Source organism: Petromyzon marinus, chromosome 7 (assembly GCF_048934315.1).
Source record: "Petromyzon marinus isolate PM22_M1 ecotype Great Lakes invasive population chromosome 7, UKy_Petmar_22M1.pri1.0, whole genome shotgun sequence".
Taxonomy (NCBI): Eukaryota; Metazoa; Chordata; class Hyperoartia; order Petromyzontiformes; family Petromyzontidae; genus Petromyzon; species Petromyzon marinus.
In genome coordinates this window covers 498,544-525,663 of record NC_133673.1, presented here as the reverse complement: position 1 = coordinate 525,663, position 27,120 = coordinate 498,544, and the positions used below count along the sequence as shown (strand labels likewise).

At 44.8% G+C, this 27,120-nt stretch overlaps 1 protein-coding gene and 1 long non-coding RNA gene across 3 annotated transcripts in view; one reads left to right on the top strand and one right to left on the bottom strand.

Moving 5' to 3' along the window:
- LOC142924007 (uncharacterized) lies at window positions 1–21,668 on the bottom strand. 2 transcript variants are annotated; one of them, XR_012941131.1, is made up of 3 exons: window positions 21,475–21,668; window positions 8,664–8,777; window positions 1–706 (listed from the first exon to the last, which is right to left on the bottom strand). It is a non-coding gene; the product is annotated as an uncharacterized LOC142924007 (long non-coding RNA). The 2 variants fall into 2 exon arrangements; XR_012941130.1 differs by lacking the exon at window positions 21,475–21,668 and adding an exon at window positions 17,947–18,256.
- Window positions 8,703–27,120, top strand: part of LOC116939820 (anoctamin-1-like) — a 68,017-nt gene continuing 49,599 nt past the window's right edge. Inside the window, exons 1-10 of the mRNA XM_032948652.2 lie at window positions 8,703–8,801; window positions 18,247–18,375; window positions 19,122–19,490; window positions 19,877–19,975; window positions 20,592–20,737; window positions 21,333–21,387; window positions 22,553–22,604; window positions 23,988–24,043; window positions 24,880–24,915; window positions 26,273–26,337. Coding sequence (XP_032804543.2) covers window positions 8,706–8,801; window positions 18,247–18,375; window positions 19,122–19,490; window positions 19,877–19,975; window positions 20,592–20,737; window positions 21,333–21,387; window positions 22,553–22,604; window positions 23,988–24,043; window positions 24,880–24,915; window positions 26,273–26,337 — 1,103 coding nt within the window. The 5' untranslated portion in view covers window positions 8,703–8,705. The remainder of the gene's footprint in view (window positions 8,802–18,246; window positions 18,376–19,121; window positions 19,491–19,876; window positions 19,976–20,591; window positions 20,738–21,332; window positions 21,388–22,552; window positions 22,605–23,987; window positions 24,044–24,879; window positions 24,916–26,272; window positions 26,338–27,120) is intronic.

Genomic DNA, 27,120 nt, shown 5'->3' with positions numbered 1-27,120 from the left:
TGTTTGAGTGAACACTTTATTTTTTTTATAACACAGCAAGGTTTGCAAAGACATTTACAAAAGAGGCAATGTGAGGGAATTGCAAAAAGTGCGTGGCAAAGGAAATGTGAATATTCTTTGCATCAATATATAGTTGTGAACAAGTGAACTTGGCCAATACAATAGGCTTAAAATAAAATATACAATACTTCGATATGCCGCTCATCTCAGTTACCAGAATAAAATATTGTAAATGTAAATGCTGTGGATTTGCTCTCCAACACACCGATGTGCTGTACTAGTAACGAATTGGCATGTTCTGTTTACGTGACAAACATTACTTAATTGGCTGTTTGGGGTTGTGGCGAGCTTTAACGTTTATATTTACGCGATCTAACCCCACAAAAACTATTTTATGGAAAATAAAATATATAGACCCGTTTGCTAATCTCCAATAGGACCTTGCTTTCTAAATTGAATATTTTTCAATCTGAAAGTGTGCTTGATAGAGACCAAGATGAACAATCATATCCACATGGTCATACCAAAACAGCGCACAAAAGGTGTGTGTGTGTGACGGGGCTGATTTTTCATCGTGACCAGGTAATAGCAGAGCAGGATCGTGTGTCAGGCGATCATTGAGCATCTGCAGGGCACTGTGCAGCACTCCTCTCTGTCATGCACCTGCCGCTTTGACGCACGCGTCTCCACAGCAGCACTTTGAACCCTGCAATAAGGTAATCCGTCAGTACAATTATTTAAAAAAAAACATCATACCTTGTGTGTGTATGTGTAAATGGTTTAGTGTTGACCTACTCATTTACAAAATGGTTGTGCAGAATGCTGCAATTTGATGTTTAAAGCAGATTACTGATGCGGTATACATTATAACCACGGGCCAATAACATAATGTGTGTATACAATTTACTTTTACGATGTGTACTTTTGATATAAACTTAATAACTATTTTTTTTATATTCTGTGTATACTATAGTGAACTTGAATATTGCATTGTTATTCTGCGATGCAGTGTGATGTAAACACAGTCACAGGCTAATCGACTGTACTCTCTAGATGTAACTGGTACACGGTACGTACACCGTTAGATGCAATGCAGGGACCTTTGCTTGTTCAGTTCCACTGAAATCAGTGAGTGAAGCATTTACAGTTGAGGTGATTCGAAGCCAAATCCTTTGTGCTATGCTCGCATGGGCGTGCTCGTAGCGGTAGTAGATGTGTCGCTTGCGGAATCGTTTCTCATGGGACACTGTGCTCAGTGTACGTGTTTAGAGGTTTGCATCGTCGGTGAAATGCGAAAGGGAAAACTGGTGTCGCATTTTCAACTTCGCAGAATTCATACAAAAGGCTTGTCAACACGAAGTTCGTGTTAATTCAGAGTTGTAGTCTCGTAACATCCGAGCTGTTCGTCTAGAGCAGTGGTTCTTAAAATTTACTGCAGCCTTGCATCCCTTTGGTTCTCAATAGTTAAAGAATGTATAATGTTAATAAATACAGAGGTTAAATTTTGATTTAAAGCTTTCGTGACTGCAGTAATTCATATTCTTAGCTCTTTCGGTAAAGTCACGTTGAAGGGGAACAATAAAATAAAAAAATATATAAAACAAAAATTGTGTATATATTTTATTATTTTATTGTTTCCCTTCAACGTGACTTTACCACGTTGAAGGGGAACAATAAAATAATAAAATATATAAAGCAAAAATTGTATATATATTTTATTATTTTATTGTTTCCCTTCAACGTGACTTTACCGAAAGAGCTAAGAATATGAAATACAGAGGAGGTTTTATGAAATTAAGTCGTTGTACTTACGTGTCCGTGCTTAATTTGTGTTTCGATTATTTACCTTCTAAAAAAAGAATCTGGCCATGTCTCTCACCCCCAGAAAGGGCATCTCGCACCCCCAGGGGGTGCAGCGTGCACCCCAGGTTAAGAAGAAGAAGAAGAGCCACTGCTCTAGAGATAACTTGAGCAGTTTAAAGCCACAGCTGCGTGCGCTCTATGACTCGCCAGGAATGCGCGGATCTCGCCAGCTGAGCCTGGATAGTGCTCGGCGACCCAGCGTGGAGTTGTAATAACAGGTGCTGTAGGCTGCTGCGGGGCTACATTCGTCTGCAGCACGCTCCATTGTTGTAACGTACTGCCAACTCTATTTGCTCCCCACGTGTTCTAACCCGCGCTGACCGTGGCGGGGAAGTATGGTCAAATCGTCCCCCCCCAAGACCTACGCAGCAGAGTGTTTAGGGATGACCTCATCCAACAGCGGTTTGACAAAACGGGCTGTACATATAAGTGTACTGTGAGTGTTAAGGCCTTGAGATATTTGAATGGTGATGAGGTGGCATACGCGAGTCCGCAATGCGCATGAGCGCTTGGCTACAACTGTGAGTCGTGGCAAACGATGCAATCCCTTGTCTGTGTGATCGGGGTAACGCGCGCGTCCCTGCAGCCTCCGGTGATGGCAGTCGCAGCACGGAGTGGAGAATGAGAACGGGCGTTGAAATTGAATCAAATCTCGAGTCGAGTGAATGGTTAACATGCCGAATGGCCATCACTGTGTGTGGGAAGTCAACAGTGGTCCATGGGGGATTCTTCAAGTCTCTAAAGATTTAGATTATGATGCGCTTGGCCCAATTGTCCCATTGAGCAAGCTAATAATGGTCAACTCTCAACTTTCAGTGTGCTGCTGTTCAATCAGCTCTCAATGATCCTGCCTCATTGGGGGAGATAAGTCAGGATTAAAGCAAGCACGGATACTGTCAAGCAAAACACGGAATTCATCTTCTTTGGTTCATTCGGTAAAGTCACGTAGAATGAGAATAAAATAATAAATTGATAAAATAACACAATAATATTCTCACGACGTTTCGGCCACAACACAAGCGGCCTTCATCAGGTGAAGGGACGAGACTGTCTGGTAGGACAATTTATTATTTTATTCTCATTCTACGTGACTTTACCGAAAGAACCAAAGAAGATGAATCCTTGCAGTCACGAAAGCTTTAAATCGAAACAAAACACGGAACTTCGCCTTGCATCCCATCCTGCCCCTCCACCACCACCACCACCCACCCCCTCCCCTCCACCACCACCACCCACCCCCTCCCCTCCACCATCGCCGCCCCCCACCGACCCCCTCCACTCCTCACCATCACCCGTCCACCACCCCCGCCCCTCCACCTCGCCCCCACGGTTGCCCTCACCTTACAACCTCACGGATGCGTGAAGCTCGTAGCAGCTACGTGTACCCAGTGAAGTCCATAAATAAACCCGAACTGCATTTCGATATCATATCTACTTATAAAAAATAAACTACCTAGTTTATTTTAACTCCTGATTATTTTAAATATGTATGTACTGCAGTTTTGTGCTCCAGAAACGTGAACCAGCCATTCTCAATTTATTACGGTTTACTCTTGATTTGATTTATTACAGTTTGTTAATGTTTTCATTAAATTGATTTGCAATTGCAAACTATTACATTCTTTTTTTTTCTGACACGAATTCATGAAAGATATTTACATTTTTGACTTAGAACTTTCGTGACTGCAGGAATTCATATTTTTTGGTTCTTTCGGTAAAGTCACGTAGATAGAAAAATAATAAATAAATAAAGTGAATTAATATAATCAAAATAAAAACAAGATTATTTAATATTTTATTTTTATTTCATTTTTTATTATTTTTATTCACTTTATTTTTATTATTATAAAAATAAAATGTAAATACTATTTTATTTTGATTATTTTTATTCACTTTCTTTTTTTATTATTTTTCTATTAACGTGACTTTACCGAAAGAACCAAAGAATATAGATGTTTAAAATGTCTCATTTGTTTTTAATTATCTTCACACAGTTGTGGTATTTTCATTCGCGTTCGGCATTCAAATTAAAATACATGACAAGGACAAATGAAACTCCCCTGAACGTTGTGATGGCAATCGGTCTGATAATTAACCTAGCATGCACGGTACAAAGTGTGAATGAGCACAGTTACTCTGCAACTCGAATCATCCGCCCACAGATAATCAAGAGCCATAAGCCTTGAGCATTAATGTCGATGCTGCTGATGACCGTCATTTTATAATATTGCAAAAAAACCCGTTCAGTTGTTATTCCTATCAAAACAAGTCGGTATAAATAACATATTTGTAAACGTGACAATCTTTTTCAGGTGTTGGAAAATTTTGAAATAAAACGACCGTGTGGCCTCAGGCAAAACTGATCATGGATCACGTGTGCATGTACATTGCTTGTATGGGGCAATAACGCCAAGGACTGGGTGGAGCCTGCCTCTGGCAGGGAGAGCTTGTTAACTCCTCAGCCACCCACCTCTTGCCAGGATGAGAATGGCAGTATTTTTTCCCACCATACAGTAGCAGGGAGTTTATGGCATAGAGGACCCATGGATCTCACCAGATATGCTACCATATCCCACCCTCAGATGTCCCTGGCCTTACACGTCCGCTCCTTCATTCATGAACTATAAATTATGGAATTAGGCCATAATGGGCTGTGAATCAACCACTGGGGGGGGGGGGGGGGCACAGAAAGGCTTTTTGTACGTGCACATTGAGTTGCATCAGTTGACTTGAATAAGCAATTAAAAAATCTAGGTTTTGGAATAAAGGGACATGCGCATAATTGGAGGATATTTAATGATGGATAGGGTAAGATACTTGTAAGTTTGGAATTAAACGTGTAAAAATGTTGTGGAAGTGATTAACAACAGGAGGCTGTGGTGGATGGCATGCATGCAAGATGGTAAAAAGACAGTAGAGTGGACACCCGTAGGTGGACAACCAGGGGTAAAGCTCACGATAGAGTTTATCTTAGACTTGGTTTAACTTTGCAAAAAATATCGTGAAAGGAAGCAGTAATGAGATGAGGTGGCCTCGTACCAGTGACTATGTCACCGAAGACCTTGCCTTCAACAACACGTTTTCATTTTGAAGCAACATACATCAACCACTCCTAATCGGAAAGGCAAATGTCGTATACAAACTTTATCCTCCTGATAAACTGCAGAAATGAAAGCTAATGTCATGCTGCTGCACCGTGTTTTACATGAGCACTTGTCTGAAATAGTTTTTTTAAGATACAATTTTACACTCACAAATGTTATCACTTTTATGCACAGTTCAGGAGTAAGAAATGTTGGTTATTTCCAACACCGTAATTAGGTAAATACTTACATAGCCGCATAAAATATAGGTTTGAGAATATAATGATTCGTTTAGTGGCTAGATTTTGGGAGGCAATGAAACGTGATCTCCAACCGGAAACAAGAGACTCGGACAGAAGCCTTTTAGTGTATTTGCAATCTGATATATTTTGTTCTATAATTTAAATTATGGAGACAGTGTACAGCGGTCAACGGAACTGCGAAATTAATTTTCCTTTTTCATTACTTGTGTTTTGTTTTAAATCTATACATTTGACTCCATATTAGTGGATGTTGATAAAACCTGTGCTACAGTGATTATTAACATTGCCTCAGATTGTACAGGGAATATAGAATTGTGCTGTAAGGGTGCGGCCCTGAAATTACTGTTCCCACCACTGCTGGCAGACAAGCCAGCACGAGAGCGAGCTCTGGAGAGTATTTGGTCTACTATTCCAAATTGACCAGACGTGTTGGAAGAGCTGGGAGTATCGACACTTTACCACACGTGACCTACAGGTTGACTAACTGTAAGGTACCAATTTATACTGCTTGGTGGACAGAGGTGGAGGTTACAATTAAGAAACTTGCCTCAATATTTCAACTGCTGCAATTTAAGATAGATCGAACTAGCAGTCCAGAGGTTTGCTAGTCCAGTGGGTTCACCATTACACCACGGCGGATGCTGTTGTGCCATGTTACAGCTATGAGTTAAAATTAAAAACTCTCCAGTGTGCGAGTGAGGTCATCCAGAACAGACCATGCAACTTATAACAACGCAATGCCACAAATATGAAGAAGACATCACAGCGATGATACGCCCCGCTGCTCCTGACGCGGTTGTCTGACCTGACCACTTAAATGTGAAATTGTTGCTGTTGCTCTGCATGTACATCAGCCACACGAAAGAAGAAAAAAACAGCTGATCAACAAAGTTATATTTTTGGACATTGAACTTCATATCTGCTTTAAAAAAATGGTTACTGTTCAAAATACGTGGTTTTAATTATATTAGGCGCTATGGAAAGCAGCAATGTCGAGTATTAGTAATGCAATGTTTAAGGCAGAGTGTGTAGGTCATGCAGACTACATCATGTGAGATATCCACCCACAGCAATGCGGTGCCTGAAGGAGGCAGTACAGCATGAGAGTTGCTTTCCCTTGAATAATGAACGATATCTCCTGATGAGCGCGGATTTGTTTTTTACTCCACTTTACTTTTATATCCAAATACACTCGAGGATTTGGCCAAACATACAAAAAAGGACACACGAGAAAAGAATTCGAATTATAACCTAAACTGTTAGCAAATAGTTTAACACCGCTGTCAATGCAAAAATAAACAACATAGCTTTCAGTGTCCCTTATTGTATGAAGTCGGTGCTTAGTGATGTCGTTGCATAGAGGCCACCGGATGACTCAGGTCACATTTGACCATGTGAACACCAGTAGAGGCTTTACAGATATGACTACAGGTGGGATGTAACCGGAAGAAAGTTAATTAAGCGGGCGTCATGTTTAATGTTCAAGAATGACTTGTACACACACACACACACGTGAAAAAAGATCCTTGCTGTCACACACAATTGGTTTCCATGGTTGTGAATTCATAACAGCAATGGGATCGGCTATTCACTTAACACTGGCCCATTGTTAACTTTCCTTGTTCTCGTTACCCCTACATGTCAAAGGTTGGATCTCCATCCACCTTCAACAATTGTCCTAGATATGCGTATTCTGCTGTGTTTTTCACTTAATTTTAACGCAATTTAGAGTGCGGCACAATATTTCACAGACATAAATGACAGTGACTCTGAGGCGTGGAGCAAAGTTCAGTGTCACTTGAAAGCCGGGGGGAAATAGTTAGGGCATTTAAATGTCTCTTCAAAGTCGGTGGTGTCGATTGAATGCTGCTGACAAATTTGCAGGGGAATGGTGTTTTAGATGGCAGGAGAGGAAGAGATTCGTGATTCATGCTGCTGCAGAGAGTTCCGCTGTGAGCTATAGTGGGGGTGACAGGAGCGACGAGAGATACGGTGGACGACCGAAAGTAGAGGCACGGTGGCACAGGGAAATAGTCTGGTAGCTGGCCCTGATGGTGATGGTGGATAGCCAGTGGAGAGAGCAGAGGGAGGTGAGGGAACCTAGCCAGGGATGACGGACGCCGAGGACGACACCAGGGTGTGAGATGTTTTTACAACAGTTTGAGTTTACTTTATGAGGATCGAACAAGGACTGAGTTGCAGGACTCAAGGCGAGACCCGACTACGCTGCAGCCGAAGGAGGCCCCTGAGTTGTGTTTCAATTACAAACATATTCAAATGTTTTTGTACTTGTACATTACTTTTGTTTGCTCATATTCAACCTTAACCCACACGGGTGACCGTCTTTATTAAATGATATCATTTCCTGTGGTTAATTCCTATATCATAATCATTGGCATGAGAAAATATGAGATGGTTTAGTAGTTTCTCCATTTAGATTCATGCTTTTATTTGTGCAATCCAGTTATCAGAAAACATCGTCTAATATCGCTATGAATACATTTTTCCGAATGTTTGTCTTCATGTCTGGTAATTTCTTGAGGTAATATAAGTGTAGCTTTTCCATGTTATCTTTATAAATGTGTTATGATACTTAAAATATATCTTTCAGCCTTGGTTTGTGAAGCATGGATGGCTGCATCAACTTCTACTGAGTAAAATAATTTTAGAGTCTCCAAATGCTTGGCTGTTGATGAAACTAAGTGACATCAAAACTAGTCTGGGGTTTTACTATGTATAATACAATATCTATTCAGGAAGAAGAAGTTGAATACACGAAGACGGGGTGCCATGGTGGCGAGATGTTAACTACCTCACCTGGTATACAGGTCGTCAGTTCGATCTTGACCCTGATGCCTGTATGTTTAGAGTTTGCATGTCTCTCTCCCTGCAATCGCATGGATTTTTCTCCGGGTCATCCTGTTTTTCCCTCTAGAAACATAGAGTATTTGGCTGCTCTACATTTCCACATGATGTCACTTTGTTGAGCTATAAATTGTGGCCAGGTTACTTCTGAAGAAGAGCTATATAACTCGGTGGGTCTTACCTGGTAAAATATTTGTTTTATAAATATAGTTTTAATTTTTTATTGTTTTTGACATGTGGCCATGTCAGAATATGACTTTGAAAAGGACATTCAGACCCTCAACGTTGAGAAAAGGAGAAAGAGGGAGAGCCAGTACGAGACACGGTAAGAAGTTGTCATGGAAGACACGAGGCGTTACCGTGGAGATGGCGTAGAATTGAGGGGGGGCGGTGGACTCAGAAAGGGGACCCCACCTCGTGGCACAAACGCCCAGAAGAACAATTCCCCATAATGACCAATTTGTAACAAATTAATACCGTACCGTGAAATGCGTTGTTGTACATACATGCTGATGTTTGTTGAAGTTATGCAAATAATGTGGCTTGGGGCATGTATGTGATAAGATAATATTAGCTTCAAGAATTATACCCTTTGTGTGTTGTTTGTATCGTGTGTTCAAATAGGAATACAATGCCCTCGGCTTCAGCAGTGCCAAAGCCGGAGGAGGCCTCCAACGATGGGAAGGAGGAGGAGACGCCGGGCCTGAAAGACAACAGTACCGGCGTGGTGAGACATGCGACTCGTGCAAACAAAAAAAGATACTCATTTATTCCTTGCAAAAGGTATCTATTTGGTGTTTGAACATCTTAACACCTCCTGTTTTGTTGTCAGAAAAGGTAAAACCTATTCTTATTTTTCATATATACTTATTGAGTCTGCATACTGTAGATTAATACATTGTGCTAAACTTTATGGTCTGACTGGAAGCTATCACAGAAATGTATGGATGAGTAAGACGAAACCTTTTTTTTAAGTATTACGTAGAAATAAAAATCCCATGTTACAAGAGTTCAGAATGTATATATTCATACGTATATCTGATTTTTTAAAAGCAATGTAGTGGTGTAAAACAACTTAAAGGAATGTTTATATGGAAAAATAGTTCAAGTTTGCACAGCCATTGTTTGTTTACGCAGATGTTTATTTAGTAAGCATGCACAACAATAGAAGGAGTTGTTTTATACCAAGGCACATGGATGATAGTGAAAAATGTTGTGTTATGTCAAACGGCTGACATGGAGTACTGAATTTATTGACTAGAAGTAATGAACACGAATATAAAATGTAAAAACAATCTGACAGAGAGTTATTCCACTTTTTATTTTTCACACTTTTCAACTATGGTCCTACTGTAACTACTTGAACAGGGGGTCGTGATAATTATCGTAAAGATGATCCAATATAAATAAAATCGTAGTCTAAACGTATATATTATAAAATGTTTTATTCGGCTTCTGACATAATAAATTATCGCTGAGTAAGACGCTACTCAACCTCGAGTTGCCACATTCCTTCGTGCCTCTTCGCTCTCGCACTACGCTGCCTGTCTCGCTCTCCCGTGGACGGGCCGTCTTCACGAGCTGCCCAAACTGCAACCAACCACCCCGTGTCCTCGCCCTCACTTGACTTTTTGTATCTACCTCCTCCTTTCCCGGTATTGTTTTAGAGCGTTCTGTGTCCCGGCCTGACCTGGTCATCGTATTGCTCATGGTAACTCCCGCCATTCAGTCTTTTGCAAAATGTGTCCGTATGGTAACTCGGATATTCTCTCCGCAACATTTCCCTCCCGGCTCCTACACCTCCCCATCGCCCTGCTGTCTCGCTGCCGCTAACCTGCTCGCCAGCCCGGCTGTCCACCATTTCTTAGCAGTCGCTAGAAATGTATTTGTTTTCAGTCCTGTATTTTTTTCTGTTGTGATGGATTTTCCCAACATTTAACAGATTTACACAAACAGGGTGAAACTGAGCACTAGTTACTTCTCAAACTTTAACCCTTGATCCCCATCTAGTGTATTCCCGTGCGTGTGATTGGTGTGTGCTATGAAGATTGCAGAGATTTCATGTCTGAGTGGTGCGAGACCGTGAGAATGGCTCGCAGATCCTTTTCATCACCCCCCTCCCCCCTTCCTTGAGACAGAGCCGTCCTCGGCTCAACAACTGTGCGCCTCAGCCGGTCAAAGCCAACCGCGGCCGGGCGCATGTAATTTACACAAACAACAACAAAAAAGTGCAATGAAGGCAAAATTAACACAACGAAAATGTGCAATAAAGGCAAAAGAAACACAACACAATTCCCCCTCCGTCCCCTTGTTAACAAGTGTGCCGCCTCTGTCGCAGAATTCCCCCACGATCCGACCCCTCGACTGAACACAACAGGGTTGCAGGGATGCCCGTGTCCACAGCTGCGATGAGGCGGCGTGAGCATGAGCGGGTTAAGGGTCCCCATCCTGTGGCCAAGTCCTCGGCCAATGCTGCGGCTGCATCTTCAGCCACGAACGCCGATGGATCCGGTGCTGGCGTCCCGGTCACCTGTAGTCCTGCAGGGTGGACAGTGGCTGCGTTGTCAGTCAGACGCGTAGCAGGCCACGAGTGTGACAACCTCCTCCCACCCAGCCGAAGTGATAATGAAGGGGCAGCTCCGCCGCGACGTAACGTTTTAGCCTAGAGGGGTGAACGTACCACCTATATTTTCCCAACTGAATGCGAACACATTGAGGTCGCAATACCTGCACCACTGTGACCGGGCCCTGCCAGGGCTGGTGCAGTTTCGCTGACGTACATAACAGGACCTGCGGGCAGTGCAGCCAAGCCAGGTCACCCACTGCAAAGAGATACGCGACCGGCAGCTTAGCCCGCAAGCACTGGTTCGTAGCTTGCGCAGACGTGGATGCTGCCGAGGCCGCCACGCAAATACTTGAGCAAGTGGCGGAATGCAGCTGGCCAATCTCCCGAACGCGACGGGACAGGGTGCAACTGTGCCTCAATCGGACGGCTCGGCTGATGTCCATACATCAAGAAAAAGGGTGAGTATCCCATTGATGCATGCGGCGCCGAGCGATAGGCCGCCAAAACCACAGGGATGTGCAAATCCCAGTCTCTCTGCTGGTCATTGACCAAGTGACGTAGCATCCCCGAGATGGTGCAGTTAAAGCGTTCTACCATCCCGTTCGTTTGTGGGTGGTAAGGGGAAGTCCACACCTTCTTGACACACAGCATGTCACACACCTCCTGCAAAAGCTTGGAGGAAAAGTTTCTGCCCTGGTCCATCAGCAGCCGCTCAGGAGCCCCCTTGTCAGTGACATAACCATTTATAAAGGTGTCCGCTATGGATGCCGCAGTCTGGTTGGCCAACGGGCAGGCAAAGGGCCAGCGTGTAAAGTACTCCATCCCCACCAGTAGGTATATACTTCCTCGAGGAGTGGCGGGGAAGGGGCCCAATATATCTAGGGCCCCGAGTTCGTTTACCCGGGAAACTTTAATGGACTGCAGGGGAGCGCTTCCGACAGTCCGAGCATGCCGACACCCCATGGCAGATATCGGCAGACATGCCTGGCCAAAAATAGTGATGGCATAGCGTAGCCTTGGTGTTATGGCTACCTATATGGAGCAACTGTCGGGCGTGAACATTGGAGCATAGCTGACTCCGCAGGGAAGAGGGCACCACCAGGATTTTACGGTTCACAGTTGCATACCAGCGCATGAACAAGCCTTCCCACATGAGGAAAAACTTCCCCGATGTGGGGAGATCGTCAGCGCATGCCATCTCCACCAGGCGGTGAAGCGGTGCCAAAGCCGCGTCTGCCTGCTGCCGGTCCCTCCATTCCTGCAGGGTGAGCCCCAAGTCGCTATCAAGCAATACTGGTGGCCCCGCCCGGTCCATGTCCCTGGCGGACACCGGCGCCACGATCTCGGGTTGCGCTGCAGCCGGCGGTCTACAGCACGCAGATCCGTCGCCGCAGGCACACTTAACGGGGGCTGACAGTCTGGACAATGCATCTGCGTTCGTATGCCTGATTCCTTTCCAATGCACCACTCTATATGTGTACTCTTGCAGCCGCTCCAACCATCGGGCCATCTGACCAGTCGCTTGGTCAATGCGGAGTGAGTACGGCAATGCTGCATGATCCGTCTGAACAGTGAAGTCGCGGCTGTACAGGTAGGGCCGAAACTGCTGAACAAAGTGGACGACGGCAAGCAGCTCGTGGCGCGTAATGCAATACCGCTGCTCAGCCTGCGACAAGACACGACTTCCGTAGGCAATGACAACCTCTCTTTCCTCCTGATTCTGGGAGAGAATGGTCCCGATGCCGACGTTGCTAGCATCCGTATCCAGCAGGAAGGGAATCGAAAAATCGGGGTATGCTAGGGGTGGCGCTTCTGTCAGATGCTGGCACAGTGTCAAGAACGCGTCGGTCTCTGCCTGGCCCCAACGAAACGACTTTCCCTTCGCCGTGAGCGCATGCAAGGGCTTGGCGATGGCAGAAAAGTTCTCAACAAAACGGCAGTAATAGGATACAAACTCCACAAATCTGCAGACTTCAGGCATGGATGTGGGTGTTGGCCAATCACGGACACACGCCATTTTGTGGGGATCTGTCGCGACCCCCGACGCATTAACGACATGACCCAAGTATTTTACGGAGGAGCGAACCAGATGGCACTTGGAGGGTTTTAACTTGAGGTTTGCATCACAAATTTTTGAAAACACCTGTCGCAACCGGGTTAAGTGGTCCTCGAATGTGCAAGCGAATACGATTACATCGTCTACATAGATGAGACATTACTCCCACTGCAATCCCGCAAGTACCAACTCCATCAATCGCTGGAAAGTGGCAGGAGCCATCTGTAAACCCATCGGCAAACAATTGAAATTAAAGAGACCTTAAGGCGTTCTGAAAGCAGTTTTTGGTCTGGATTCAGCATCTAGTGGTAGCTGCTAGAATCCTGCCAAAAGATTTAGTGTGGAGAACATTTTTGCTCCTGCGAGTGCATCCAATGAGTCATCTATGCGCGGTAGCGGGTAGACTTTGTTGAGCCGCCTGAAGTCTATGCAAAACTGCAAAGATCCATCCGATTTCTTAACCAATACAACCGGCGCCCCATATGGACTTGTAGATGGCGATATGGTGTCAGACTCCATCATCTCTTGCGCTGCCCTCTGCACATGCTCCTTCTCACTAGGACCCATCCTATAGGCATTCTGCCGAATGGATGGCGCATCGCCCGTATCAATGTGGTGCTCCATCAGCGTCGTGTGACCAACATCGTAGGGACCCTGCGAAGTCACGCAACAAAGTCCTGAGCTTCCCCGAATCCTTTGCCGACAGATCGGTGTTTTGTGCCAGGAGCGCGTCTATCCATGACATATCCTCTGCGCTGACCGATGGACCATCCAAAAGCACATTGTTGACGGTCTGCGCCTCAGGGTCCGAATGCATGGGACTGACATTTGCAAACAAGGTCCCTTCCTGAACTGTAATGGGTGTGTCAGCCGTGTTAAAGACCTGCAAGAACAGTGGCTGATTCCTGCACACGAGCGTGTCAGCTGCTGCTAGGCAATGGCGACCAACTACCGACGGCACCGTGGAGACAATGAGTGGTGCATCCGACCGGGAAGTGACGAGTGGGGTGCGATATCGAAGCGGCACCAAGGCTTGCACACCAGGCGGGATCGAGACCATAGTCCCGACCAGCACCTGAACTCACAGAAGCTGCTTCCATTCCCCGTCTGGACTCAAGAAATACAAGTGACCCCCCGACGGGGTTTCGATGCAGCCTTCGTCCGTCAGAATGCGAAGGGGCATGTGATTCAACAGGTCCGTGCCCAGCAAGCAGGGAACCGTGAGCACATTGGAGACCAGTACCGGAGCCCGTACCTCCAGCTCCCCGATGCGGACCGGCACTACCACTTGGCCTATTTCCCCCATACTTCCCCCATTTGTGGCTATGTACCTTGCCTGAACTAGTGCGAGATGACCAACAAACCGAGCCTACCAACACGGACGTCCCAGCCACCACCCTTCTGGCCAAACGACGCCACTTATTAACCGTGTCCGGCCTCGGGCCCGGACCGTCAGCGGGAATTATAGCCGCCGCCCCGAGGAATGAGATGCATGATGGGGTGAACCTGGGGTGGATGGTTCTGGCCGGGTGTCCGAGGTGTCAGCACTCGCCTGAGTTGGAACGGCCGCGGACCGAGGCTGACAATCCCGGCAGATCGTCCCCGGTGCACTCATCTTGCTGTGGTATCCGTGGGCGATGTGTCCCTCACGACCGCAGCAATGGCAGATGACTTCTTCCGTGACCGAAGGATGCTCTCCTGCCTCGTGAGGTGCCCAGCGCCGGGGTCGGCGCTCCGCTTCCCGCGGGATCCTTGGATACTGCCGCAGGGCCGCCACCATCTCTCCCTCATCCTCCTCCACTGGCGGCGCGTGTCTGGTTGGGGGCCGTGGCAGCCCCTCGACATCACCGTGATTCTATGCGACGTGTGCCACACTTCGCGCGGGTCCCGCCATCTCTTCGTAAGCACAGAGATGTCATGCAACCCATAGCAAGGTGCAGGCTTCCCCCTCCACCACCGTCAGCATCACTCCCGCCTTCTGTGCCCTGGCAAGGAGCCGCTCCACCACCAGCGAGTTCAGGCCCGGCTCGTTGAGCTGTGGGAATGCGGCTTCTGGCAGCGTCAACAATTCCATCCTGAAGACCAGGAGCGATTCGGCAGCTTCTCGCTGGTGGTTTTTAAACTTCTGGTGCGCGCCGGACGGATGGTCGAACACCTCCACCATCTCCTTGTAGACACCCTGCAGGGATCCTTTTTTTGCAGGCGGAATCCGGTCGAACACTGCCAGTACAGGGTCGTCCAACACAGTGGGCAGCATTGTCAGGGCTTGTTACTCCGTCCACTTCATTGCCCGGGCGGCCGTCTCGAACCGGTGGACGAAAGCGCGCCATTCTCCCGATATGAACGCGAACCTCTGTATCGTGCACAGCTGGCGGCGCCATCCTAGTCCTCCCTCTGCGGGCTGCCTCGGCTGAGTTTCGGGCTGAATCTTGCTCCCGACCTCTGCCCTTTCCCCTTTCCTGGTCAGCTGCTCTCTGTTGCGCTCCAGTCGTTCATGTCCCCCGGTTGCCCATGCTGTCGGTGGATATCGGGAGGACAGGCCAGGGTCGGTAGCGTCGCTGGTGCTGCTCCATCCCCTGTTAGCTGCTGCGGAGTGCCTGGTCGGGAATGCTGACCGTGGCACCCGTCCCCTCGCTGGGGAGGCGATGCGGCTGAAGTTCCCCCCCGCTCGTTCGACCTCAGGACTCAGCAGGCGAAGCAGCGCGGTTACTGCCTCAAGAAGCTGATCCATCCTCCGATCCCTAGAGGATGATCTGTAATATGTTACTGAAATTTGTTACTGAATTTGGAAAGGGACGATGGGAAGGAATTCCAAAGTGGACCGGAGCGAGGGAAGCACAAAGAGAAGCAGCGGTGTTGGCAGAGCAGCAAGCTGCTACTTTTTACGTCCACCATCGGGCTCCAACACATGTCAGCCCATGGCGTGGCCGATGCTCTGTTGGGATGTGCCCTTACCTCTTCACAAGGTCGCTTCCCTTACAGTGCTTATTTAAAATCTGTTTCTGCAAGATGCCTTAGAGAGGGTTTTTTTGTTATGGTGGCTGAGCACAGGCTCAAAGGGCCAGAACACTAAGCAGTCAGCAACAAACAGCACTATTAAAATGGCATTAGATAAAATTGAACATGTTTGCATACATGTCATTACATCCTTGCGAATGATAATATCCCATCTCAAGACATTTTCCAGGTGAAATGTTACTGTAATATGTTACTGAAATTTGGTACCGAATTTGGAAAGGGACGATGGGAAGGAATTCCAAAGTGGACCAGAGCGAGGGAAGAAGCACAAAGAGAAGCAGCGGTGTTGGCAGAGCAGCAAGCTGATACTTTTTGCGTCCACCATCGGGCTCCAACAAATGTCAGCCCGTGGCGTGGCCGATACTCTGTTGGGATGTGCCCTTACCTCTTCACAGGTCGCTTCCCTTACAGTGTGTAACAAAATGATATACAACTTATTCACCAGCCACCCAGAATAGCATTAGACGTTGGTATACCCCCTTATTTTGCAATATATTACACGAATCCCCGTAAATCAAGGATTATCGGTGGTTCGTGACTGTCGCTATAATCCGTGGCACACTGTGGTGGATTGAAAACGCCTGGCAGACTGTAAACTGCCACAGTGTGTAGGGCCTAACGGAGAGCTGCAGAAGCGAAGTTGCAGGGAAAACGGGGCTTGCTATTTTTCCTGGTTTATGTTGCACACACGAGCCGTGCTGACACGATGTATTGAATATCAAGTCTTTATAATGCAATATATGGTTTAACATAAACCTATAGGCAGATTTGTGCCCATTTGGATCTGAGACAAAAATAACCACTCACTTGCCACACTTCCCCCGTCATCTGTAATTGTTTTTCTTATGGAGCCGCATGGCTAATTCACACCGCGTCGGCATGGAACATTTTTCACCGATTATAATTCTAACGTCCGCGGTGCGCCACAGATTGCAGAATCCCCAATATGGTCCCCCAATGTCAGACGTGGATCTTTGGATTCAAAAGAGCTGCTGTAGCTGCCTTTGGATATTGTCGTCACCGCAGCACGCTGGGCATGCACTGCAGTACGCTGGGCATGCACTGCAGTACGCTGGGCATGCACTGCAGTGAGTTTCCCGCGAGTTGCAGACCGGATTGCCTGGCAACTTCCATTTATAAATGGCTGCCAATTTATAAATACACTTTCGGGTGCCACGCAATATGCAAGTGGATGTATTGGCGGTACACCGGTGGTGCGTGGTATAAAAATATATGAATAGTTATTTCCCGCGATTCGCAAACCCTGGTCAGAAATATTGTGGGGTGGTGATGGTGCGTCAAAATCAGTTCTCGTGATGTTGAAGCAGTTGAAAGACGAACGTTTATGAGCTGCTGAACACGAAGTCTCACAGTATGTTGCCAAATAGCAGCAGCCAGCGCGATGACGATTGGCTGCTCCGTGTTCCAAAGGCAGGGTTGACTCCTCGTGCCCGAGACTTGGTTGGACGGTTCCTCAATTAATTTCCGGAATAAATTATTGGCGGACGGTGGCATGAAAAGAGTATGACTTAATAACACACGTTCGAATAGGAAAGCAGCTGCTGAATCTAAGGCAACTTCTGATGGAGAGTCTGCAGCTCACTCGAGGGGCAACAGCGACATCGTCAGACTGCTTTATGAGGACCTCGGTGTGTTATGCTGCACCGGTGGACCGCCAATACGTCAATATGGAAAAAGTGAAGTTTCAGTGCTATTGGGTGACACCCTCCTCTCAATTTGTTACTTTTGGTGTAAAAGTCATAAACTGAGAATCTCGTTCTACCCTGTTCAGAATCACAGGTTGCTCAGCGTCTCCGCTTCTTCTTCTTCACTGCACCGTGACTGTTTATTGGCTCAATCTTGATTTGAAGCTTTTGTGACTGCAGAAATCCATACTCTTTGGTTCTTTCAGTAAAGTCACGTAGGTAGAAAAAAAATCAATAATAAATTACGGCGTTTCGATCGCAACACAAACAATCGTCATCAGGTAGAAATATACAGCTGTAGAACTGCGATCGAAATGTCGTAATTTATTATTTATATTTCTACCTATGTGACTTTTACCAAAAGAACTAAAGAGTATGTTTATTGGCTGTAGTATATTTTTCACCGCCGCTGTGCGGCCAGTACATCCTGTGGGATTGTTTTTAAACTCGGGCAAATAAATGAAACGACGAGTCCGTGACCTTGAAACCAACAAACTTTAAGTTTGAGCGGCACCAAAATACTTACGTTTATATTTGATCATCACGAACTCTTTTTCTCCCCGTTTGTTGTAGGACTTGTTCAACTACACAACACAGATTATATGAAAATTGTACTGAACGTTATTGCTGACATTTGTCACCAACTTTTCCCAATTATCTCTCATTGCTTTCTGTCATTGTCTTAGTCTTTGCATCAGGTTGCTCAGTCGCATAATGTTGGACAGTCAACATGGCACGTGCAGCACGTATCACGTGCAGTGGGTGTGGGAAAAAGGAGACACGGTCATGTTGGAATTCAGTGGTCTGTGTGTACGCTACCTTGCAGGGCATGAAAAATCAGGATAACAGCTTGCTGATGGTGCCCCCGATGATTGCGTTGGAAACTGTTGCGGACTCTATCCAGGAAAGTGACAAGGACAAGGATATCCACCGCACCTTCTACACAGGCCTGCAAGTAAATACCGCACGCTCACATCGAGGACCTGAGTGCAAAATTAAACGCTTCGAAAGATGTGAGAGCGACGAGCACATGCAGAGCTGGGATAGTTAGAGTGCTATGAACTGCATGTAATCATTGGGAGCCCTTAAATTAATCACTGGCTCAAAAACATTAGCGTTTCAGTGGGGAGACAACTTAACTTTTGAAGATCTCAAAGGATCTGTGGAAAAGACCAAGACAGGGTGTGGACTAACATATAGCCTCGTGCTGAACATTATGCTGACGAGTATTGTAAGACTGATCACGCTCTCATCTCGTGAATTGGCATGTCACACTTGATATGAATAACAAATATAAATACTAAAATATTGAAAACTGAAATGAATACCGTCCCATTCGATGTGTTGATTATTGTCTTCATTGTTCTAAAGTCAAAGTTATTTCCTGATGCTCAAACAAGCATTGAGGCGGTGCTCATCTCCTGTTTACAGTCCTAAGCCAGTGTTGGGAAATCCACATTTCTATGGCAAGGTGAGTCTGTCCTGAGGAAAACCGCCATTGACTTCTCCACAAAGTGGCACTTATTTTATATCAATATTGGAGAGAAGATGGGCTGAGTCATTCGTCCCCCTAATCAGGATTTGAAATTTGTTGCAACCTTCCGCTCTATTGCTGAGCAACCTCGTCGGCATATTATTTGAGCGGAGTATTGTCTCTAATCTCATAATTGTTCAAGCGGAGGCTTTCTTTTCACTTTGCAGGTTTTAAATAACTTTGTGAGTGATGTAATGGACATCCCAAAGGGAGGCCCTTACATGCGGGATGGAAAGAGGCGGGTTGACTTCGTGTTGGCGTACCACTTCAAGAGGCACAGATCATTTCCTGGGAGCCCAACAAGTGAAGAAAACACTGCAACAACTTTGGAAGTCATCACTGCTCCAGCTGAGAAGTTGGAAACTGAAGACGAGTTGACCAAACGCACACGTTCCAGAAAGACGTCCGTGTTGGAGGAGGGCAGGGAGATGGGACTCAGCAGCCACCACCTTCTGGAGAAAGAGCAGATGATTTGCCGGGAGGAATTTGAGCAAAACTTAATGGATGCCAGACTTGAACTGGAATGGGATGAGGAAGTAAGTGTTTTCGTTTACACGAATATATTGAAGCATTGACGGTGGTTGATGATGTGTGCCAAACTTGCTGAACCAAAATTATCGTTGCTCCTGCCAGTTGTGAGGCTACCACGTTATATCCTCTGTATCACAGGTGTGCAATTTTATGCATAGACAAAGACCCCCCCGTATAGCCTGTAACAGACTGTTGGGACAAGGACTGTTAGCGGGCATCTATGAAGGCCGTAACGGCACACAAATACTCATTTGAGGCTGAGTCGACCTATGGGAGGCCCATGACCGGTTCAGATAATCGTCGCCAGGTTTGTAGCACAGCGCACTGACCTCTGCGCTACATGTAAGACGGGCATGCAACTGGGCGTGTGTGTGGATGTCGCTCTTATTAGGACCAGGCGGAGGGACATGGATACCTGCGGATCCATGCACCCTGGTTGGTCCTCATCAGGGAGGCCGAATTCCTCAAAATCAAGATGCCTACTAAGAAGGTGCGTTAACCAGCCTGTTCATAGACAGCTATAAAAAGAGATCCAGAGTTTATATGGTTCTTAGAACGTGACAAACCGATCCGTTAATTGGCATGTTCTGTTTACGTGACAAAACTTACTAATTGGCTGTGTTGGGTATTGGCGGGTTTAACGACAAATTTATATTTACGCGATCTAACCATAAAACCTGTATTATGTTTGATATTGGTCGCGAAAGCCTACTTGTTAAACCGTCTGTGTCATGTATATTTTATATAATGCATTTTGAATGTCGACTAAAAAAAATCGATATAAAATCCCACCAATATATTTTTAAATCAGCTCAATCAGATCGTCATTTTTTCTGTGAACATCCAACCTCTCACCACACGCTTCTGCGGCAAAATTCATGAATCGTTAATTTAAGATTTTTCTCGGAAAGTTTGCAACTCAAGAGCCTCGGGAAAATAATCAATTCCCGCCAATTCATCGCCACCCTTCGGGGCCAGAAAGTTGTGGCAGGAGGGTTAAATCCAGGAAGAGCCTCTTACGACATCGGAAAATAACTACGAGAATACTTCGTATGGTAAACACAACACGATAATGCAATTGCTGTGTTGTGGCACTGTGCATCCAGGTGTTTGAGATGAAGCAATCGTCGGGAGTGCTGCACGGGCTCGGTGCAAGAATCAACCATGCGCTGCAGCCCAACGTGCCTCATTCGCAGGAGGCTCTGTCCCAGAAGAAGCTCTCGTTCCCTTTCTCCAGAGACAAGCAGAAGCTGTGCGTGTGACATCATTCATAGTTTGCACGACCAAACATTGCTGTATTTGTTGAAGAAAATGTATTCTAAGCTCCGGATTAATTCTACGTTAAGTGATCCCAATATCTCTGCACGGGATGTATCGCCTTGTTTCAATAGCCACTTGCACGTTTATTAAATTATTGGAAAATTGTAAATACTTAACGGAATCCAAGCAAAGAAAATACAAGCTGCAATTTTTGGGAAAACAAATCCAAGGCCTGGCTTTCCTGTTTGTGCATTTAGTAGCAAATGAAACCTGAATTTGGCAACGTTATGTAAACACTCCAAAAAGGCAATACCGATCGGCATGTTTCAACATTGGATACATTTTAATTACATTCAGAAAGTTCACCATGGGCTTAATGTGGTGGTTTTAGGCTGTTATGTGAATTGGTCGGGATGAAATGTATACCATAAGTTTTTCAGGTCAGGAACTTCCGGTTTTGAGATATGTCCACTCTAATTTATATCTGATGAGGATTAATTATGCTAAGGTATATATCTATATACTGTATCATATTAACTTGCTTGTCTTTATGCAATGTATTTAACATGGGGTTTTTGTTGTTGCAGATTTGATATCAAAAGTGAAGATTCATTCTTTGACAGTGCCACGCGAAGCCGCATTGTAAGTTTTCAATGGTGTGAACCAAACAAAATTGAAAACAATTAAACATACACCTTATATGAATAATTTAAGTAATTTTAAGCTTACATGTTTTTGATCAGAATATTCTTTATCCCGGAGAAATCCGATGACCGTTGAAGCTCTTTTTCACAGCTGTCCAGTAGGGGGCGGGTCAGAAAGTTACAACAAACATGTCTTAATGTATTATTGAACATGACAGCAAAAACATGACGTAAGTCTGACCTTTATCACATGCTTTATTTTCCTTCACAAAATACTTAGTATTCTGTTTGTAAAAGGTTCTTACTTGAGCCGAAATATTATACCGAATGTTTAGCAGTATTGCTGGTTTTAATGAGCAAAAGCGTTGCACGGTAAAATATCAGACTAACATTTATCAAAGCAGTTATGACTCAAATTTATACATTTTTGTCTAGTGACATAGTATAATGCATCTCAAGCAATGAAAATCGAACAGTTAGGTTTATATATTATTCTTATTAATTTGCAGTTAATTCTTTTCTGGCATTTAACAAAAATATATGTTCACCATGGGGGATAGGGATCCATGTTTTTTTTCCAATCAACCAGGAGGCCTCATTGGTCGCTGCGACAGTGACTGCGGGAAATGCAGGGATGAGTAAGGGGCCAGGAGATTGGCCAATTAATTCAAAAGGGAAAAAAGTGGGAAAGGAAGAACGGGATCTGGAGGCGAAGAAAGAGAAAGAGGTGAAGAGAGGATTGGTGATTGAGGGAGCTAGGGTGAAGGTTAGGAGTAATTTTAGAAAGTTCAGGAAGGAGAGGAGATGTATGGGCGCGTTTCGTGAGCACGGGGATAACCAAGGGAGAGACGTGCGGCGGAATATATTGGAGGACGAGTGCACGCATGGTGTTGAGTACTATTGGGTGAATGTAGCATTCATGGGAAAGCAATTTAATGTGACACTGTGATAGAACTGCATTAGTGTTTTAAACTTTTATCTCACACGTGCAACTATTACAAGTTAAGTTAAATCTCACCGATAACTTTTCCTAGACCCCATGTAAAATATTTGGCAACGTTTATTGTGAAAACAGCGACAACATTGCAAATGTACATCTGCAGTCATGTGTTGCAAAATGTAAACTCACAAATGTGTCGATACTGCTCCTGTCTATCTCACAGGTCTTTGAAATTCTGAAAAGGGTCAAATGCACCAAAGGGCCTTACAAAATGGGTGAGTTCGTGTCAATATTGGCCATATCTACGTAAATTTCCAAAATGTTTCAAATACTGATTAATTTTAGCTTATAGTCAAAATTAGTCAAAACCTGTTCCAGGAATCATTATTCGGCAATCACTCTATTCGAAATAGGGAGGAGACAAACCCGATTTGAAGGATTACATGCCCACCAGCCTCCTGTCACGCACATCATTCACATGTCTCATGGAACTGAATGATGGATAAATGTTGAGGCCATCCAACCAATGAGCAAGCTGGAGTTAGGTTAAGGTCTTTTCCACCAATTACCACATCCCATCAATCAAATCCTGCACAAGACATACATACCAAATACTTTTATGCCCAGCTTATCAATTGAGAAAAGCCATTTGGTTCAGTGGAAGAGTAAGCCCAGCTCAATGCCAAAACAATTTACAAAACGGCACGGCTACGTTGAGGTCGCATGAAGAGAGTGGAAAAATACAAACAGAAAGTGAAGTCGGGCAAGGAGATGTGCTCTTACAAAGGTTTAGTCTTGATTTGAAGCTTTCGTGTCTGCAGGAATCCATACTCTCTGGTTCTTTCGGTAAAGTCACGTAGATAGAAAAAAAAAGAAAACACGATGTTTCGGTCACAACACAAGCGTCCATCTTCAGGTGAGAAAAAAACTTTACAAAGGTTATTTACAACCGCGGATATTTCTCTACAATGTAGAATTAAAGGTTTAACAAACACGATTGAAGAAATGTTCTGCTAAGATTAGCCAATGACACAGTCGTTGTAAAAAGTAGCAAACATTAATGACCAATATTACTTCATAAACACGATGTGGAGCGAGGGCACTACTTTCAGGCAGTTCTGGTTGGAAACAAAATGAGTAGAATAAAAGCAGGAAGTAGTGCCCTTTGGAAAGTTTAACATGTTAATGAAAAGGAGTGTGCGATAATTTGTTCAAGCAGTGCACACTGCATGCCATGACATGCGGACACTGACGGAGAAAACGAAACAAAACTGAAAAGTGCAAAGAATTCATGCAGACACACGCTCGATATTATCACTGAGAGACAAAAAAGGGGAACACGTGGATCGGTGAACACGCCCAAGGCAGAGACGTCATGTTAAGGAAAGTGAATGGACTTGGGCAGAACACATCGCTAGATGGGATGATGGTCATTGACTGATAGAGCCGATGGATTAACAGCCAAAGGTGAGAATACTTCTAAGAGGACCACTGCCGAGGCAGATGCAGTGATGAGATCCGTTCGTGTGCAGGAGTGCGATGGATGGCAGCACCGCTGGTCTGTGAGGGATGACAAACAGCTTGGGGAGGTCATCATCCAGCAGTGAATAGACAATGGCCGGTGATGGTGAATCTGTCTTTTTTTCATATTTTTGCAGGCATCACGAGTCTTATCGCCAACGGAGTGTATACATCTGCATTCCCGCTGCATGACGTAAGTAAAGCCGAGTCTCAAGCAGTGCATGTCGTTAATGCAGACATGATTCCTTGCAAAGGTTTTAGTTTGGTGTTTTAACATCTTAACACCTGTTTTATTGCCAGAAAGGGGAAAACCCTATTATCATCTCCTGTGGAGTATCTCATTATTCGGCAATTTACTACAAAGCTGTGCCACAGTACTGTCGTTTCTGTTCGAGGCATGGAAACATCCGGGATTTGATTACCAGTTGTCATAGCCCACCGTCGTTCTGCGTGCGGTCGGCATGATGCTCAATATTTATCTTCATGAACTGGGAGGTTCGCGCTTTTTTTTTCAATATTTTTTTCTAGACGAGCTTGATTTAAAGCGCTCTGGAAAGAGAGTATGTTTGCTGATCTTCAGGGATAGTTCGTGATTATAGAATGCCTTCCCCAATGACCTAAATTTACTTTGATTAATGTTTATAATCCACCCCGTTTTTGCACCGGGGTGTTATGCGGGATATTATGTACAGCAATTGAAGATGCCTTTGTATCCAGATACCGTCTAGACTGAAATTAATATTGATGTTACTTCTGGAATGCTCTGCGTGGATGTCTGACAAACCAATAAATACGTAGAGTTTAACGCACATGCTGTTTTTGCACAATTGTATCTGCTGCCCTATGAAGTTGTTTGGATTATACTGTAACTACACGGTACTGCAATAGCCTGTGCTATAGCATACGAAGTTATCACAATTGAAGTATGGTATGTAAGTGGGTCATTGTCCTATTGTCTTGTTCCTGGCTTATGTAGAGTCCTCTATTGCACTGGAGTGATGTTGTAATATTTGTTGGTGATGATTGCAGGGAGAGCTCCATGGCAGTGAAGTGAACGACAGAAAGGTATTGTTGCGTTTTTGGGTGCCGTACATTTCTGGCGAGTTCTCTGCACCTCCAGCCGAAATCCCCATTGCAGCTTTACAGTCTGTTCTATAACGCCGTAGTTGCGTTCCTGAAGAATATCGCGTTATAATAAATAATATACTCTATAGGGTAAATAAATAGTCCGCGATAACACGTGAGATGCGTATGCAGGCTGAACAAAGACTGCGTAGCATCTACAAGCATGCAGCAGCATCCCACAGCCCCGTGTGAGTCTACGCCGAGGCAGCTGCTACAACTGCTTAGCTCCACTCGCGCGACGTACTTTACATTCACTCGATCGCGTTATATCCAATTAGCATCCGCGTTATAAAAAAATGTGTCCCTAATACACTAATAGATTAACGTTATATATCCAATTCGCGTTATAAAACACGATATAGGCGAACAGACTGTATCTGAGATTTTGTGTGAAAGGTCCAAGGTCTTATGGCCGCACCGTAACACCGACACGTTAGAGAAAAAAAACCTCCAACTTTTTGAAAGAAGTGATGTCTTTCACAAATTTAAACTTTTGAAACCTATGAATAATATCGACTAATGTTGAGGTACACTGCATGAGTCAGTAGCGATGTCCTTGTCCGCTCATTGTGTTAACAGTCATGAACACAGATACGACTGTATTGTATTCATAGACGGTTAATACAGTCGCTTTACTTTTTCAGTACAACGATGACTTCAGAGCGTTTGTAAGACTGGTTTGCATTGATGTACAGTAGACCCTCGATTATCCACGCTAACGACGGGGAGGACGGCCGCAGATCATTAAAAATATATAAATTTTCTGCAGATCTCTATACATAGGTTTACATTAAGAACAAATACTAACGATCGGCCGATCGATGCACGTGCTCATTGGTAACACTTTCCTGCGCATAAGACTGCCCACTAAGTGGACAGCAGCAGAGCCACGCCAATAAACAGCAAACTCTGCCCACTTTTGTAAATATATTTCAACTACTGTACTGTAGAGGCGATCACGTGTATTTTGGATTAGCCGGAGCACATATTTGTTTAGTTTAAGCACTGTGTGACTTGTAATAGACATTTCGAAGAATAAAATTGTATAACTTTTAAGATTATTCATTTGGGCTGAAGGGAAAATTCGTGAGTTATTAATTTGTCAAAATCTCAGGTGTGCGGTGAATCTGCAAATCGAATAAACCACACGCGGATAATCGAGAGTCGACTGTAATTGCTTTAATTGTAATAGCACTTGTAATAAACCAGTGCCGTAGTGTGGATATTTGCAATTGTGCCGGAAATCATGTTTTGAGACGTGACCAAACTCGAATATGATCAATGTGCTCCTGTGCAGCTGCTACACGATGAATGGGCCAGCTATAACAAGTTCTACAAGTACCAGCCACTTGAACTCATCAAGTAAGGGTTTTCTTTGTGCCATAGCGGCTGTTTATTTTTGTGCATTTGTTTGCAATCCGACAAATCACACGTGCAAGATACTAAGGTAGACAGAGAGAGAGGGTGGCATTCGTCCCTCTTGTCATCTCTGTGATGAGCAGACCAATGATTACTCTATAGGAGTAATTTGTTGACCCACGCTCCATCAGGGAAAAAGATCAGTGATTTGAGTTTTCATGTGGACAAAATAATTACAGTGAGAAAATGTTACAGATCCAAATGGTATCGATATTATGTTATCCCTCATCACTATAGTTTTAAATCTTTGCATGTCTTGGCTTTCATACCTAGCAAAAAGTATGATTTTAAACAGCAGTCAGCAGTAGCCAAAAAAGGTTGAGAATGGCCGCTGTAGACAATCTGAGCTGGTGTGGGGTGGTGCAGGCCTCTTTATTCAAGCACTTTTAGAAGCGGGGGGGTGGGGGGGGCTGAATCAACAGAAATTGCTGCAAGACCCAGACACCCCGCAGTGCGGTGCCAAGGAGATGGCAGGACAACAAGCAAGCTGCTCACCGATCTGAATAAATGTTTAATTTTATCTCCATTCATGTGTTTATTTTGTTTCTCCTAATATGTCAGTTTCCTCCACGATGCAAAATGACTTATATTATTGGGCAAACATTCAATGTGCTAAAAATAAGTCTTGAGAGTCATTTTTTCAGTAAAGGGGTACTGAGTTACTCATGATTAAGAATCATCTTTCCTCGGTCAGTTGAGACCTCACCTATCACATGACGAACACGC